This window comes from Rhinolophus hipposideros (assembly GCF_964194185.1).
Source record: "Rhinolophus hipposideros genome assembly, chromosome: 6".
In the NCBI taxonomy this organism is placed as follows: Eukaryota; Metazoa; Chordata; class Mammalia; order Chiroptera; family Rhinolophidae; genus Rhinolophus; species Rhinolophus hipposideros.
The window spans coordinates 75558336-75571168 of record NC_138052.1 but is presented as its reverse complement, the minus strand read 5'-3'; the positions used below and the strand labels follow the sequence as shown (position 1 = coordinate 75571168).

Genomic DNA, 12833 nt, shown 5'->3' with positions numbered 1-12833 from the left:
GGTCCTGTTCCCAGCCCTACCGCTGGTTACCCAGGTAACTACAGCATGTCACTTGACCTCAGGGCCTGGGCATTCTCATCCGCAAAATGAGGGCGGCAGCGTAGTTGGCCACTGAGATGCCTTGTAATTCTAAAATTCTAGTTTCTTTGCTTCTAATGGCTAATTATACCACAGGTCCAGATCTTTCATGTTTTCTTTAAACAATTAAAGTTCTGTGAAAAATTCCAACTATTTCCTAATCAAAAGTGTATTAAAAAACACAACATGGAAGACTATAACTTCCATGTATTTCACTTTTCAAGAATTGAGGAATGATCAGAGTCTCATGTCAGCCAACAAGATTTATCTATTAGAAAACTGACAAAGTTTAGACAGACTATAAAATGATTAACATTTGTGATTATTAAAAAAGAATGAAGTTGAAAGGAAAGAAAAAAACTGGAAGAAAGCAAATCGGTACATTTACTTCTTCCTAATCTCAGTTCTAGACTAAGGAGTAACTCAAACATTTTTTTCAATATGATATACTAGAATCGTTAATTCTACAATAACATGAATTATACATTTTAATAACAAAAAGAGATAGTCTTATGTGTCTCCTTTCAATCTATTAAGTTGTCATATTGGTGCCATTGGAAGAGTACCAATAAATTCAATATACTAGGAATTGAAACTGAAATCACACAAACCCTTGGGTCCTTCATCCTTGGGGGGCTGACGGTTCTTAACTGGATCCCGGATACTGCAGTCTGTCCCAGCCCAGGTAGAATCACAAATGCAGGTGGCTTCATTACTACACACCTGTGAAGAACAAAGAACAGAGATGGAACATGTTCACTGCATTTTGTAGAATACTGGTGATAAATGTAAAAGAGACATGGGGCCAGGCAAACAACTTTAAAACCGATGTGGAATTTTTTAAAACTCTTCCACAGTTCTGAGTACTAAACAAGAGTAAGTCACGTATGGGTCAAAATTGAATGGTGTTTTTTCAGTTAATTATAGAAAAAATAAAGATTAAAAGGAAGACATTTTAAAATTAAATGTTAATTATTCATGTTGATATTATTTATGTACACAAACGTCTAACGATGCAGTTTTTTTCTGAAGTAGTTGTTTCTAGGTGCGTACTTTAGAAACATATATGCTTAATTCAAGGAATTCATAGATATTAGGTTCAAGAGGCACTGTCAGAGATTAAAGATCAAAAGACATATATCACCAATGCATTGCTCATTACCTCACCATGCTCAACACCAAATTCATTTGGTGGTACTTTCCCAACCAAGCACCCTTCCCACTTTCCCTCCCTGCCACGGTATCTCTTCTCTCAGTCAGCCAGCCTGAAGACCATACTAAAGTGATCTCTGTCTCCTCTCTCTTCCTCTGGGGACCCAGCAGCGTGCTGTAATGTATTTGTAATTTAGATGAAATAAATAACAATCTGCAAACTAGAGACAGAGTAGTTTAAACCTTTAGCTGCTTGTGAAATACTTTCAGGGACAGATTATTAGAGATGATAAAATTGACTGAAGCTTATTGGTATAAGAAGCTTTTAAGCTGAAATGTTATAATACTTTGATTACAATTAACAAGACTGCCTTTGACCTTTTTAACAAGAAAAAAGTGAAAGGGATAATAGAGTATCAAGGGCCCTTTTGTGCATTAAGTTTTACAATGTTTATAAAGCATAACTGTTTATAAAGCATAACGGCAAGTTTCTGCCCAGTGCTTTTGTTTTAATGTAGCAATTACTGAACATTTACTATGTGCTAAGTACCCATGCTAAACTAAGTGTTTTAGGTATAGCATCTCATTTATCCTTCCACTAGCACCGTGATGGATGAGAGAGGTTAACTGACTTGCCCAGTCAGTGGGATAGCAAGAAGCAGAGCCAGGATTGAAACTCAGGATTCTTTATAGCCTAAATCCATGCTCTTGATCATTAGGGTTTACAGCCTCCCTTGCGAGCCTATGATTCAACCAAACCTGAAACTATAATACATAGTCATTGCACATAGGCTTCTTACGCCTTTATACCTTGTTCTATCCCATATCATCTGCTTAGCTACCTATATTTGGGGGTATTTTTATCTTCATTCCAGCATCTTTGCTCTCAGTTTCCTCATGTCTCTTTTATCCATTTCTGAGGTCTGTCTGTACAAATTTTGAAATATCTTTCATTTACTAAGCCCAATTTAAATAATTATTAAGATTTGTTTTTAGATATTAAGCCTAGGTTTGCCAGGAAATGTCTGCCCAAACACCTTTTTCACAGAATTAAAGATATATGTAGGAAGAGGGAGTATCTTTTCTAGGCCTGGCAATGACACAAGCATCACCATAGAACTTTAAGCATGTGAATGGTATCAGTGATCCAACCTCCAGTCCGATGTGTTCTTGTACACAGAACTCAGTATGCATGCTGAGTAGCTGAGAGGGAATCACTGAGAGGGTGTAAGTTATTTTGAATGCTACAAAGTAATCATAGTGGGTCTACACAGTTCCTTCAGGCATCGTATCAATTTTCTTCCAACTCCTTAGACATCAAGCTATACCTAATACCCAGTGATAAAAGAAACAACAAAAATACACCGTATCAATACCTATGGGTGTTATTGTTGGCAAGTAAGGCTACTAAGAAAATTATCATAGTCAGTGCACAGATATTGGCAGCTGAACTGGAAGTTTCACCACTGTGAACTTTGACGACTATGGAGGACGCTTTGAACTGAAACATTGATGCCTACTTACCCCATGGCCTGAACAGACTTTACCCTTGGAATCGAGTGGGCAGCTGCTCATATTGAGGGCCTGAATCTGTAAGCACTTCCGATCTAAACACATCATAGATGGGCCACATGGCGTCCCATCTTCCACATAGCCCACATCTGTGTCATCATCTAAAACCACATGAGCACCACTAAAAGGAGAAACATATTCATACAATCATTAGCACCACACTTAGAAATACAACATCATCCTGAATGAGCCTTGCTCTTCATGACACTGAAGAGGCTGCTAGGGACATGGATTTCTCCTAGCATCTCTCCACTTTTCTCTTCCTTTCCCCCTTTTCCCCACCTCCCCTTAAGAAAAAAGCATGATAAAAGAAACTACCTTTCCTTGACGTTATTACACCGCACGTCATCAGGAAAAAAAATGTCATCTGCACAAAGCGTATTCTAAATCTTCACTTGTTGTCAAGACCAACATTAAGACTAGGGAGAGATGTTTGTACAAGAACAAGAGAAGCAATTTTATCATAGCTCTCCAAGGCTTTCAGGTGTGTCATGGTACAAAAACGCAGATGTTGCGCAAAAAGAACAAATAAATTATTATTATTACTTTAGAGGATTGGATTATTCATGATTAAAAAAATTAAGTGGTTCCTCTTAATGGATATTTACTCCTAAAATTTCAAAGTTAGGAACAACGTGAACTTGTATAATAATCAATACTATAATTACTAATAGAGTATCTTGCTGAAAATTTTATAAATACACCAGTTTAGAATACAACAATTTAACTTAACAAGACTGTTATATCTAATGACACGTGACAACTTACATATTCAAAGGAAGCTTGTGTCCATCAAACTATATTTGAAGACGATAAATTTATCCCAGGAAGGATCTTATTGTCTAAGCCCCTGTTAGAATTGCCGTTAGAGCCATTTAGATAAACAGCAATCATTTAACCAAGCCAGAATTATCCAATTTGGTTACCCAATCCATTTACTAAATTTTGTTGAAAACTACTTTTGGATGTTTCCAAATCTTACATTCACTCACATAAGATGAAGGTTTGCTACTTGGGAAATACTAAGGATAAAAGATTGCAGATGCTGAAGGCAATTCTGTAGGGGGAATTACAAAAGTGTTTTGATCAACTACAGTACATTTGAATAAGAGTATAGCATCTTAGAATTATGACTTAAAGGAAACAATGATTATTTGGAACATAGTATGACTCCCTGGCTTAAAAAATAAGCCTCATAACTTTCTGCCCCCAGTACTCACCATTGGATTTCAAATGTTTGCCTACAGCTATAAATAATATTTTAATAAATATTTTCTATATATGATTGGATATTTATTAAACCATCTTCTAAACTAGATACATGCTACATGAAGTAAAGCTTAAACTTCATTTTTTTTGTCATAAAAAATAAAACACACAGTGTTCAAATAGTGACATATTCCAATGCTCAAAGCTTTAATCATGGGTCAAAACAGATAACATAATTCTACTCTTAAAATTATAATTACAAAGAATGCCTCACTACTAACAACTGGTACAATTTTTGAACAAATGCATTTTGCATTTGTTCAAAAATACAACTTTGTTTTTTAAGTGACTCTTAATATGAAAGGTGATAATAAAATCTCAGCATTCCTCTTGTGAGAAATAGAAAAAAACTCCCTTGATTTTTCTAAATCTGTGATTGTCATGATTCATTAGGTTTTCCAACATTAATGTTACCTGCAGTCAATCACTCGGCCTTGATGGTAGAAGGAAGTTGGGATGATCTCACCCTGAAGTTGACCAATACGTGGAGCCCGAGTAAGATTGGTACAGAGTAAAAATCCACAGAACACATCACTAAACATGTTTTAAAAAAAAATAGAACAAGACAGGAGGAATTAAACTCAAAAAAACCCCAAAACTATTCAGTCCATATATATTCAATCGCCTCTTTCCTTGTAAACAAATATGTTTGTCCAGATATTGTTGGTTGGCTATGATCCCCTTCTTCTTTACTAACAGGATCACATTTTTGTTTGGCATAGCCCAGTGCCCAGCACTGATAGATGGTCATGACTGGTGTCCAAGTTAGCCATGAACTTCCATTCTGTACCATCCACTTTCCTAGCCATCCCTCCTTCTCATCTTGCTGGAGCTAAAAGTGGCCTCTGGGCGTTCAGAAGTGAGAAAAAGCCAGCTAGGAAGTTGATGGGGAGAATTTTGCTTTCTGGATAAAAGGTTAGAGTCTGACAGGGAGAAGACCCTTTGCTCCTACGCCTGCTTCCTGCGTTTGAATGTGGAACCTTTGCATGTATGGTGCAACAGTGAGTTCACAAGCATAAGGATAAAAACTCAACATGCGAAGGATTACAGAGCAAAGGGGCAGAAATCATCTGGGTCCTCGGTGATGCTGTTAAGTGACTCATCCACCAAAAGGGCATCTTCAGCCTCTTTGTGAAGTAAAGAACGACTCTCAAAAAAAAATGGTCAGAGAATTGAAGTGGCACATCACAAAAAAGGAAATCCATGTCCAATAAAAGCACGACAATGTACTAAATTTCATTTTTAATCAGGGAAGTGCGAATTAAAACCACAATAATATACCAATAATATACCACACCCACCAGAAAAGAAAAAGTGAAAAGTCTGATAACACCAAGCGTTGGTGAGAATGTAGTACAACAAAATTCTCATGTACATAGTACTGCTGTAGGGTTTACTAATACAACCATTTTGAAAAAACAGTGTGACGTCATCTGGTAGCACCAAAAAAAAAAAAATATATATATATATATACATCACCTATGACTTAGCATTTTTTCTGCTAGGTACAGGCTTTAGAAAAACGTCCAAATGTGCACTAAGTTATGTGTAAAGAATGTTGACAGCAGTATTGTTCCTAATGGCCAAAACATGGAGACAATCTAAATGTCAGTCAACATAGAATGAAGAAACAAACCGTGGTACATGAATTGGAATGGGAATGAAAGTAAAACAAATGAACTAAAAAATGGACAGCTGCCCCCACCCTAGAAGACGCTTACAAAGAGAAGCAAAATACAAAATAATATAGGAAGTATGATTCCTTTTATATAAAGTTACCAAAACTTTTGGCAAAATATGAGATTTTGAGATGAATCTCAAAATGAATCTCTAGAGATGAATCTCAAGATGAATCTCTAGAGATGAAAAGTTAGGCAGTAAAACTAAAGAAAAGCAAGAAAGTGATTGACAAAATGATAGTACCTCCAGGAGAGAGATGGGGGGCATTATGAAGGGGGAGCATAATTTTCAGGGATACCTCAATGTTCTATTTCTTGATGCATGTAGAAGTTACATGGAAGTTCACTTCATAATTATTTGGTAAAATGTATGCTTTTGTATTATTCACTTTTCTGTTTATATATTATATTTCACTAATTTTTTGAAGTTTCAGAAAATACACATTTATTTTCTTTATCTTGTTGGTGGTTGCATATTCTATTACCAAATATTCAAAAGCTATCTTTTACAATGATCTGATGAAATGCTTCCCAAACTTTTTGACGTCACAAGAGACACAGAGAAATGATCAGATTTGTCTAGGAGTTAATGAATGAACCTAATCAAACCCAGAGGCATCGATCCCATGGACTTGACAAATGTAGGACCGATCTTCTCCTATTCCCTGGCACCTCAGGGACTGAACACTGCAGAACGCCTGGAACCTCATTCGTGAGACATCAGGTGGGAATCTCTGTGCTCTATTTTGGGTTAATTTTAAAGAAATTATAGTGGTCCCCTAACGATTTGTTGTCACTCATCATCAAAGCCTAGGCAGAACTGCAAAGCTTCATAAAGTGCAACACAGAAACCATTAACTACAGAAATTAAAACTTCCCTTAAATCCTTGCTCTGCTTCAAAATTGGGAGAAGAGTCCTCATTACTATGGAGGGAAAACAGAGCTTTGGTCTGTAACTTAATGGTCCCATAGAGCCAAGTCACTGAGTTAACTTTAATAAATCATTAAATCACAATTTTAACTGTCCTCAAAATGTCACCGATGAGCTCTAAAAATATCTCATTTCCTTCATAAAAATGCCTCCCATATGTACTAACTAGATGCTTTATAGAGAGAGAAAAAAATATCTGCTATAGATATTAGATGTTGAATTAAATCAAATGGTGCTGCACTTGTAAAATTATCAAAAATATACGTAATGTCACTTTGAATGGTCCCTATTTAGCTTATTGAACTCTGTATATACTAGTACATACATAGACCATATCTTCTAGTAACAATAGAAAATTAAAACCTAATATTAATTTGTAATACCTTGGCAAAGCATCTCTTCAAAACAAGCATCAAGTAAAATATAGCATGTGAGAAATTTTCTGAATTTTACAGAAATGGTGTGAGTCTGTGCCACAGACAAAGTTTAGTCCATGGTCATTTGCCTCTAGATACACTAATTTATTTTCTACATGCATACTGTAAAGTTTGAAATAGCTAAACATTTATTAAAAAATCGGTAACATTTATTTTATGCCCATGTTACATTTGAATCAGGGCTTCCAAGTCCATTCATTAGGCTCCAAGCTGACCACTCACTGTTTACTGCACTGGATCCATCGGTCTCCATCCTTGCCACAGTTTCCCTTCTCCGTGCCTTCTGTATTCAGCTTTTCATAACAGAACTTGTCAGACCCTGAAGCCTCTTTTGAAGACAAGCAAGAGAAGAAAATCTATTTTAGTTCTCTTTGTTATCCATAATCAGTAGTGTACTGGTAAACATTTAACGACTAGTTTCTCCAAAAATAAAATTAAATCCCAATTTGCAGCATTTACCAATTTCCATGGTGTAAATACCATTATGTCAATTTCCATGGGGTAATACATGACTAATTTCAAAGTATCAATGTAATGTCAACTGGCTTCTAAAATTCCGGAAGATTTAACAGTTGGCTCTCACAAGACAGCTCCAACACACCACTGCTTTTACTAACTTGAGAAACAGATTTATTCCCAATTCTTGTTGGTGGGTTTAAAGGTGTGAAGTAGGAATGATCATCAACAGAAATTAGTGAAGTGACACATAGAAAACTAATAAACATTCTTCATCCTGTTTTATTTAATATTAAGAGATACTATAAAGTTTTAGTCAATTAAGATTTTATGTTGGCAAATAGGTTTTGATATTTAAACCTCTTAAAAGACAAGTATGCCTCTATTATCTTTCCTCTGCCAAAACTGAAGCACCAAAAGTAAATCTTCAGTTATATATTTGTCAAACACTGAAAAATCACTCGTGCAGGGGCTCTATTCTTCTATTGTGTACTTTCTCTTCCTTTGGGGATGACCCAGCCCCAGGCAGCAAGGCAGACCCATTTCTCTCTTCTGGTCTGGCCCTCAAGAGCTGAAGTTCACTGGAGAGGCACTGTAAATGTCAGGAAGATAACATGTGCATTAACATTTGGGGGAGACAGTCGGATGGCTCAATTGGTTAGAGCACAGATCTGAACAACAGGGTTGCCGGTCCGATTCCCACATGGGCCAGTGAGCTGTGTCCCCTGCAACTAAGATGGAAAACAGTGACTGGACTTGGAGCTGAGCTGCGCCCTCCACAACTAGACTGAAGGACAATCACTTGGAGCTGATGGGCCCTGGAGAAACACACTGTTCCCCAATATTCCCCAGTAAAAAAAAAAAAAAGTCTCTTAAAAAATACATTAAAAAAAAATTTAGGGAACATACTGAGAATCATAACCATGTCCCCGAATCTCTCTCTCTCTCTGCACTTCAGGAAGTACCTGTATTTCTTCACTTCAAACTGAGGAGAGTAAATTACAGAATTTAAAAAATAAGGGCTGGTACTTTCGTGGGGTTAAAGAACAGAAAGCTAACTTGCGGGGCAAATGTTAAATCCGAGACACAACATAAATTACACCACATGGCTGGATAATGAACACAACCGCTACACTCAATCCAATCTTTGCAAGTGGATGTAACATCCCTTTTCTGACAGCCATAAGCACCAGAGGACACTGTTCGGTTCTGATAACAAGTCCCCAGCTTCAGCAGTTGTTACCTGTGGTTGGGTGACTAAAAGTCACAGTTCTCGTTATATCACCCTCTTCTGAATTAAAAAAAAAAAATCGCTCACGCTGTACTTTTCTTTCAGCAAGACTGGCAGAGAAGAACAATATGAAGAGAAACCAGTGTTGAACCATCTAGCAGGAAAATGCCACCTACTTGTTCCCCAGATGTACTGACACTGGTTATCCCGGGTCTTGCACTCCCCATTGTAGCAGCGGCCCTGAGGACAGGAACACACATGTCATGAAGCACATGGAGCCAGTTCCGCTTTCCACCATATTTTTACTGCAAGGTCTCCTTTTCTTTGTTTAGGTAAAGTTTTTGGTGTTTTTTTTTTTTTTTTCATCTCATACTCTAATAATTATCACAGTGAAAATAAGAATCATAAACATCTTGAAAGAAGCATGAGAATAACAGTTAAAATCTAAAACTCAGAACAGGCCTCATAGTACAGCTCTTGAATTCCAAACAAATCATCAAAAAATTTAAATTTTATGGTAAACAAATACTGGTATATTTCTTTGGGTGATACCAAAATGATTTTTTGCTTCTTTTGTATGTGAATGGTTAGGTTATAACATGGATTCAGGGTGGGGGGAAAGAAACTCGTAGTAACAGATTTTCATGTATTTCCATAACAAACAGGCTGATATTGAAAGATAGGAACAACTCAATAAATTAGATTCCTAATTCTTCAGCCAGTAGGTTTTTGCCTTATCCTCAATCTGGACAATTTACCACCTGTTAAATATAATATATTTAGTATTTGGTCTGACATAAAGCAACTCTGAATTAGAAGATCACTGCAATAATTTACTGTCATTCTGAATTGCGATTTCCCTTCAAACTTACATTTAATCAAAAGAAAAAACCCCACAAACTAATCCTTTTAAAATTACATTTAAAATGTATAGGCTAGCATACCTGATTTTGATTGCATGCATATCCATCTTGCTTATGAAGATTTGGTGGGCACTGAAAAAGATCATCTTTTTAGTTAATGTTCAGCATAAGTACCTTCAGGTATGTGCACAATATATAAAAATTCAAAAAAAATGCAAGCATGGTGACTATATAATTAGCAATGTTGAGAAAAACATGAGTTAACTCCTTAAGTAGGTTATCTAAATTAATTCTCCTATTATTGGTAAAAATAAATAAATTAGGTCCATGCAGTGGGTGCTTTTTATGTTTCTGTTTTCCATGAGGTGGACTAGAATAATAACTTACATTCACTTGCTTACTAGAGTTAAAAGTAGAAGGGATTAAGAAATGAACAATGAAGGAAATGAATCAGCTTGCTCTGGAGGAGTGAGTAGACACATTCAGGAACTAATTTACAAGACCAGCTCAGCTCTGTGAAAAATGTCAAATCTATATTTGACACCCACAGAGCTCACCTATAGGGCATATTACTTGAAAAGAAGAAATATCCTGGCTTTGGACTCAGTGCCTCTCCATTATATTTCCGACCTCTCAAACCACACACTTGTTACCAGAACAATCCTGAGGTGATGGATATTTCTTTTTTCAGGTTTATTTACCAAACAATTGTTTAAAAGTACACTTCATTTTCCCCCAAAATTACCCTAAACAAATTAAGTTAAAATGTTTACTCTCTGAGCATTTCAATTACCACATTTAAGAGAGCTACTAAAAAAAAAAGTTCTACTCAAAGTCTCTGCTACAATGTTCAAAGCAAATTTGAAAAGAGGGAAAACAAAAAACACAGGTATGGCAACTGACTAAGAAACAGAAATATGCACTCAGGTCCTCCCTCCTGCATTTCACCTCCTCAGTAAGACGGTTCCACTCTTCCAATTATTCAGGCCCCAAACCACAGAATCATCCTCTGTTTCTCCCACACTGTCTTTCTAGTCTGTCAAAAAATCCTGATAGCTCTACCTTCAAAATATAATCACTATCTGACCACTTTTCTCCATCTGCACTGCTACCACTGGTCCAACCTATCACCATCTCTCTCACTTGGGTTATGCACCCGATTCTCCTGTTTCCACCCCAGTCACCTAATAGTTGATGGAGCTACCAGAGTATTCCTTTAAGAACGTAAACCAGACCATGGCACCCCTCTGCTCAGTAGCTTCCCAGTTTACTCACTGGTCTTCAAAATCCAACAAGATCTGCTCCTTTGCTGCCCCCAACCCTTTCATCTCCCTGACCTTGTTCCTGCTCCCTGCCCTAACTGGTCTCACTCTACGTGAATGTGCCAGGCGTGCTGCCACCCCACAGTCTTTGACCTGGCTCTTTCATGCATCTTCCCCGCAGATGTCTGCATGGCTTGCTCTCTCACCTTCTTGGCTTTGCTCCAATATCAGCATCTCAGAGAAGCCTTCTCTAACGATGCGCTTCAAAACTGTAACTCCTGCATGTTGGCATTCTCTGTTCCCTGTTCCCAGGTTTTCTTTTTTCTTCTCCATAGCACTTATCACCAACCAACAATTCATAGGTCCTCAAATAACATTGTTTTGTTATAACATTCATGAGAAAGAAAAAAACAACTGATTTCAGCGAGGACCATTGTCTGTGTGGAGTTTGCAGGTTCTCTCCATGTCTGTGTGGGTTTTCTCTGGGGACTCTGGTTTCTTCCCACATCCCAAAGATGTACATATGAGGTGACTGGCATGTCTAATTGTTCCAGTCTTAGTGAGTGTGGGAGGTGGATGTGAGTGCACCCTGGATGGAGGGGTGTCCTGTCTGGAAGGGTTCCCTCTTTGCACGACCAGGGTGGGACAGGCTCTGGCCACCTGTGATGCTGAACTGGAATAAGCAGGTTGGAAAAGAATGCTCCTACTTGCTTTTATTCATCTTTCCTAAATGTCTATATAGTTTACATTTATTTCAATGTTTAATATTAGAAGTGTTTAGGGTCTTTATTTACAAGTTCAGTGATGTTTTTGTGACAAGAAATAGGCCATAGGAACTTAACTCTTGTTCATGTCAATTAGCCTATGGTCAAACTGGTTTTGTTGTATGTCGTTAAACTTAAAGTCACAGTTTCTGGGAACCTATCGACAACATTAACTGAGGACTTACTGTATTTTACTTTTTTATGTGTCTATTATTCCATCCTAATGTGAGCTCTGTACAGAAAATCTCCATACAGGGGTTTTGTGTTTTGTTCCCTGGTGCCTCTCCAGTTCCTAGAATAAAACCAGGCTCAATTATTACTGAGGATGGTAGATGCTCAGATACTACAGGCTGGCTGAGAAAATACATGAGTGACCCACACAGATACAATTAAGTTATTCTATTCTGCACCTACCAAGCTGTTTATCAAAGTTCATTATAAAAAGGTAACAGAACCAATTTAGAATTGCTAAGAAGCAGTAACTTACTAAGGAACATATTGAGAAAAATTGCTTTGGTTCAATGTCTTTCCAAAGAATAACTAACTCTCATATAAGCTTGCCACGCCCCAGTTTTATGCTGTACAAGAAGGTTCACTGGAGGCTGGCTCCAACAGTGCCATAGCATTTAAATGGACTTATTTAAACTGTGTTATACTATCCATTTAGATGGCACGTTTCATAGTGCTAACAAAGAAACATTTCCCACATCTTTCAGAAATATCTGTGTTATATCGTCTAGTATTGTTTGCCACGGAGTTCTCGCAGTTGCAAAAGCATTGTTTATTCTGTATCAATTGTGAGTTTAAAAAGTAGTGCGAAGGCATCAGTAAATGTTATTATCAAAATCAAGCAAAAGCATACTAGGAGATAAAAGAGATCACGTCAAAATGTTGCCAATTATACTGATTCTGAGAGATCAAATCGCCTTAATCATTTTTAGTATCAGTTAAATTCAAAATTCACTGCCTCTTACAAAGCAGAAGAACTTTGGGGGATTTTAACTCCCTCTACTCCAATTATCTATTTCAGGTTCATTCTGGTCATATAAAGAAATTACTACCAAAAACAATGCTATTCTCATATGCCACTGAGAAATTTAAAAGTACAATTTTTACCTTAGACATATGAAATAAAAAGA

The 12833-nt window shown here is 37.0% G+C and overlaps 1 protein-coding gene across 3 annotated transcripts in view; it reads right to left on the bottom strand.

Moving 5' to 3' along the window:
• The window catches only part of ADAM23 (ADAM metallopeptidase domain 23), a 153371-nt gene that overhangs the window by 21294 nt on the left and 119244 nt on the right, over window positions 1-12833 (bottom strand). For all 3 annotated transcript variants that reach the window (XM_081051151.1, XM_081051150.1, XM_081051152.1), the window contains exons 19-24: window positions 9750-9800; window positions 8982-9045; window positions 7341-7446; window positions 4486-4605; window positions 2755-2923; window positions 690-801 (exon numbers count right to left, since the gene is read on the bottom strand). In XM_081051151.1, the coding sequence (XP_080907277.1) occupies window positions 690-801; window positions 2755-2923; window positions 4486-4605; window positions 7341-7446; window positions 8982-9045; window positions 9750-9800 (622 nt within the window). The remainder of the gene's footprint in view (window positions 1-689; window positions 802-2754; window positions 2924-4485; window positions 4606-7340; window positions 7447-8981; window positions 9046-9749; window positions 9801-12833) is intronic.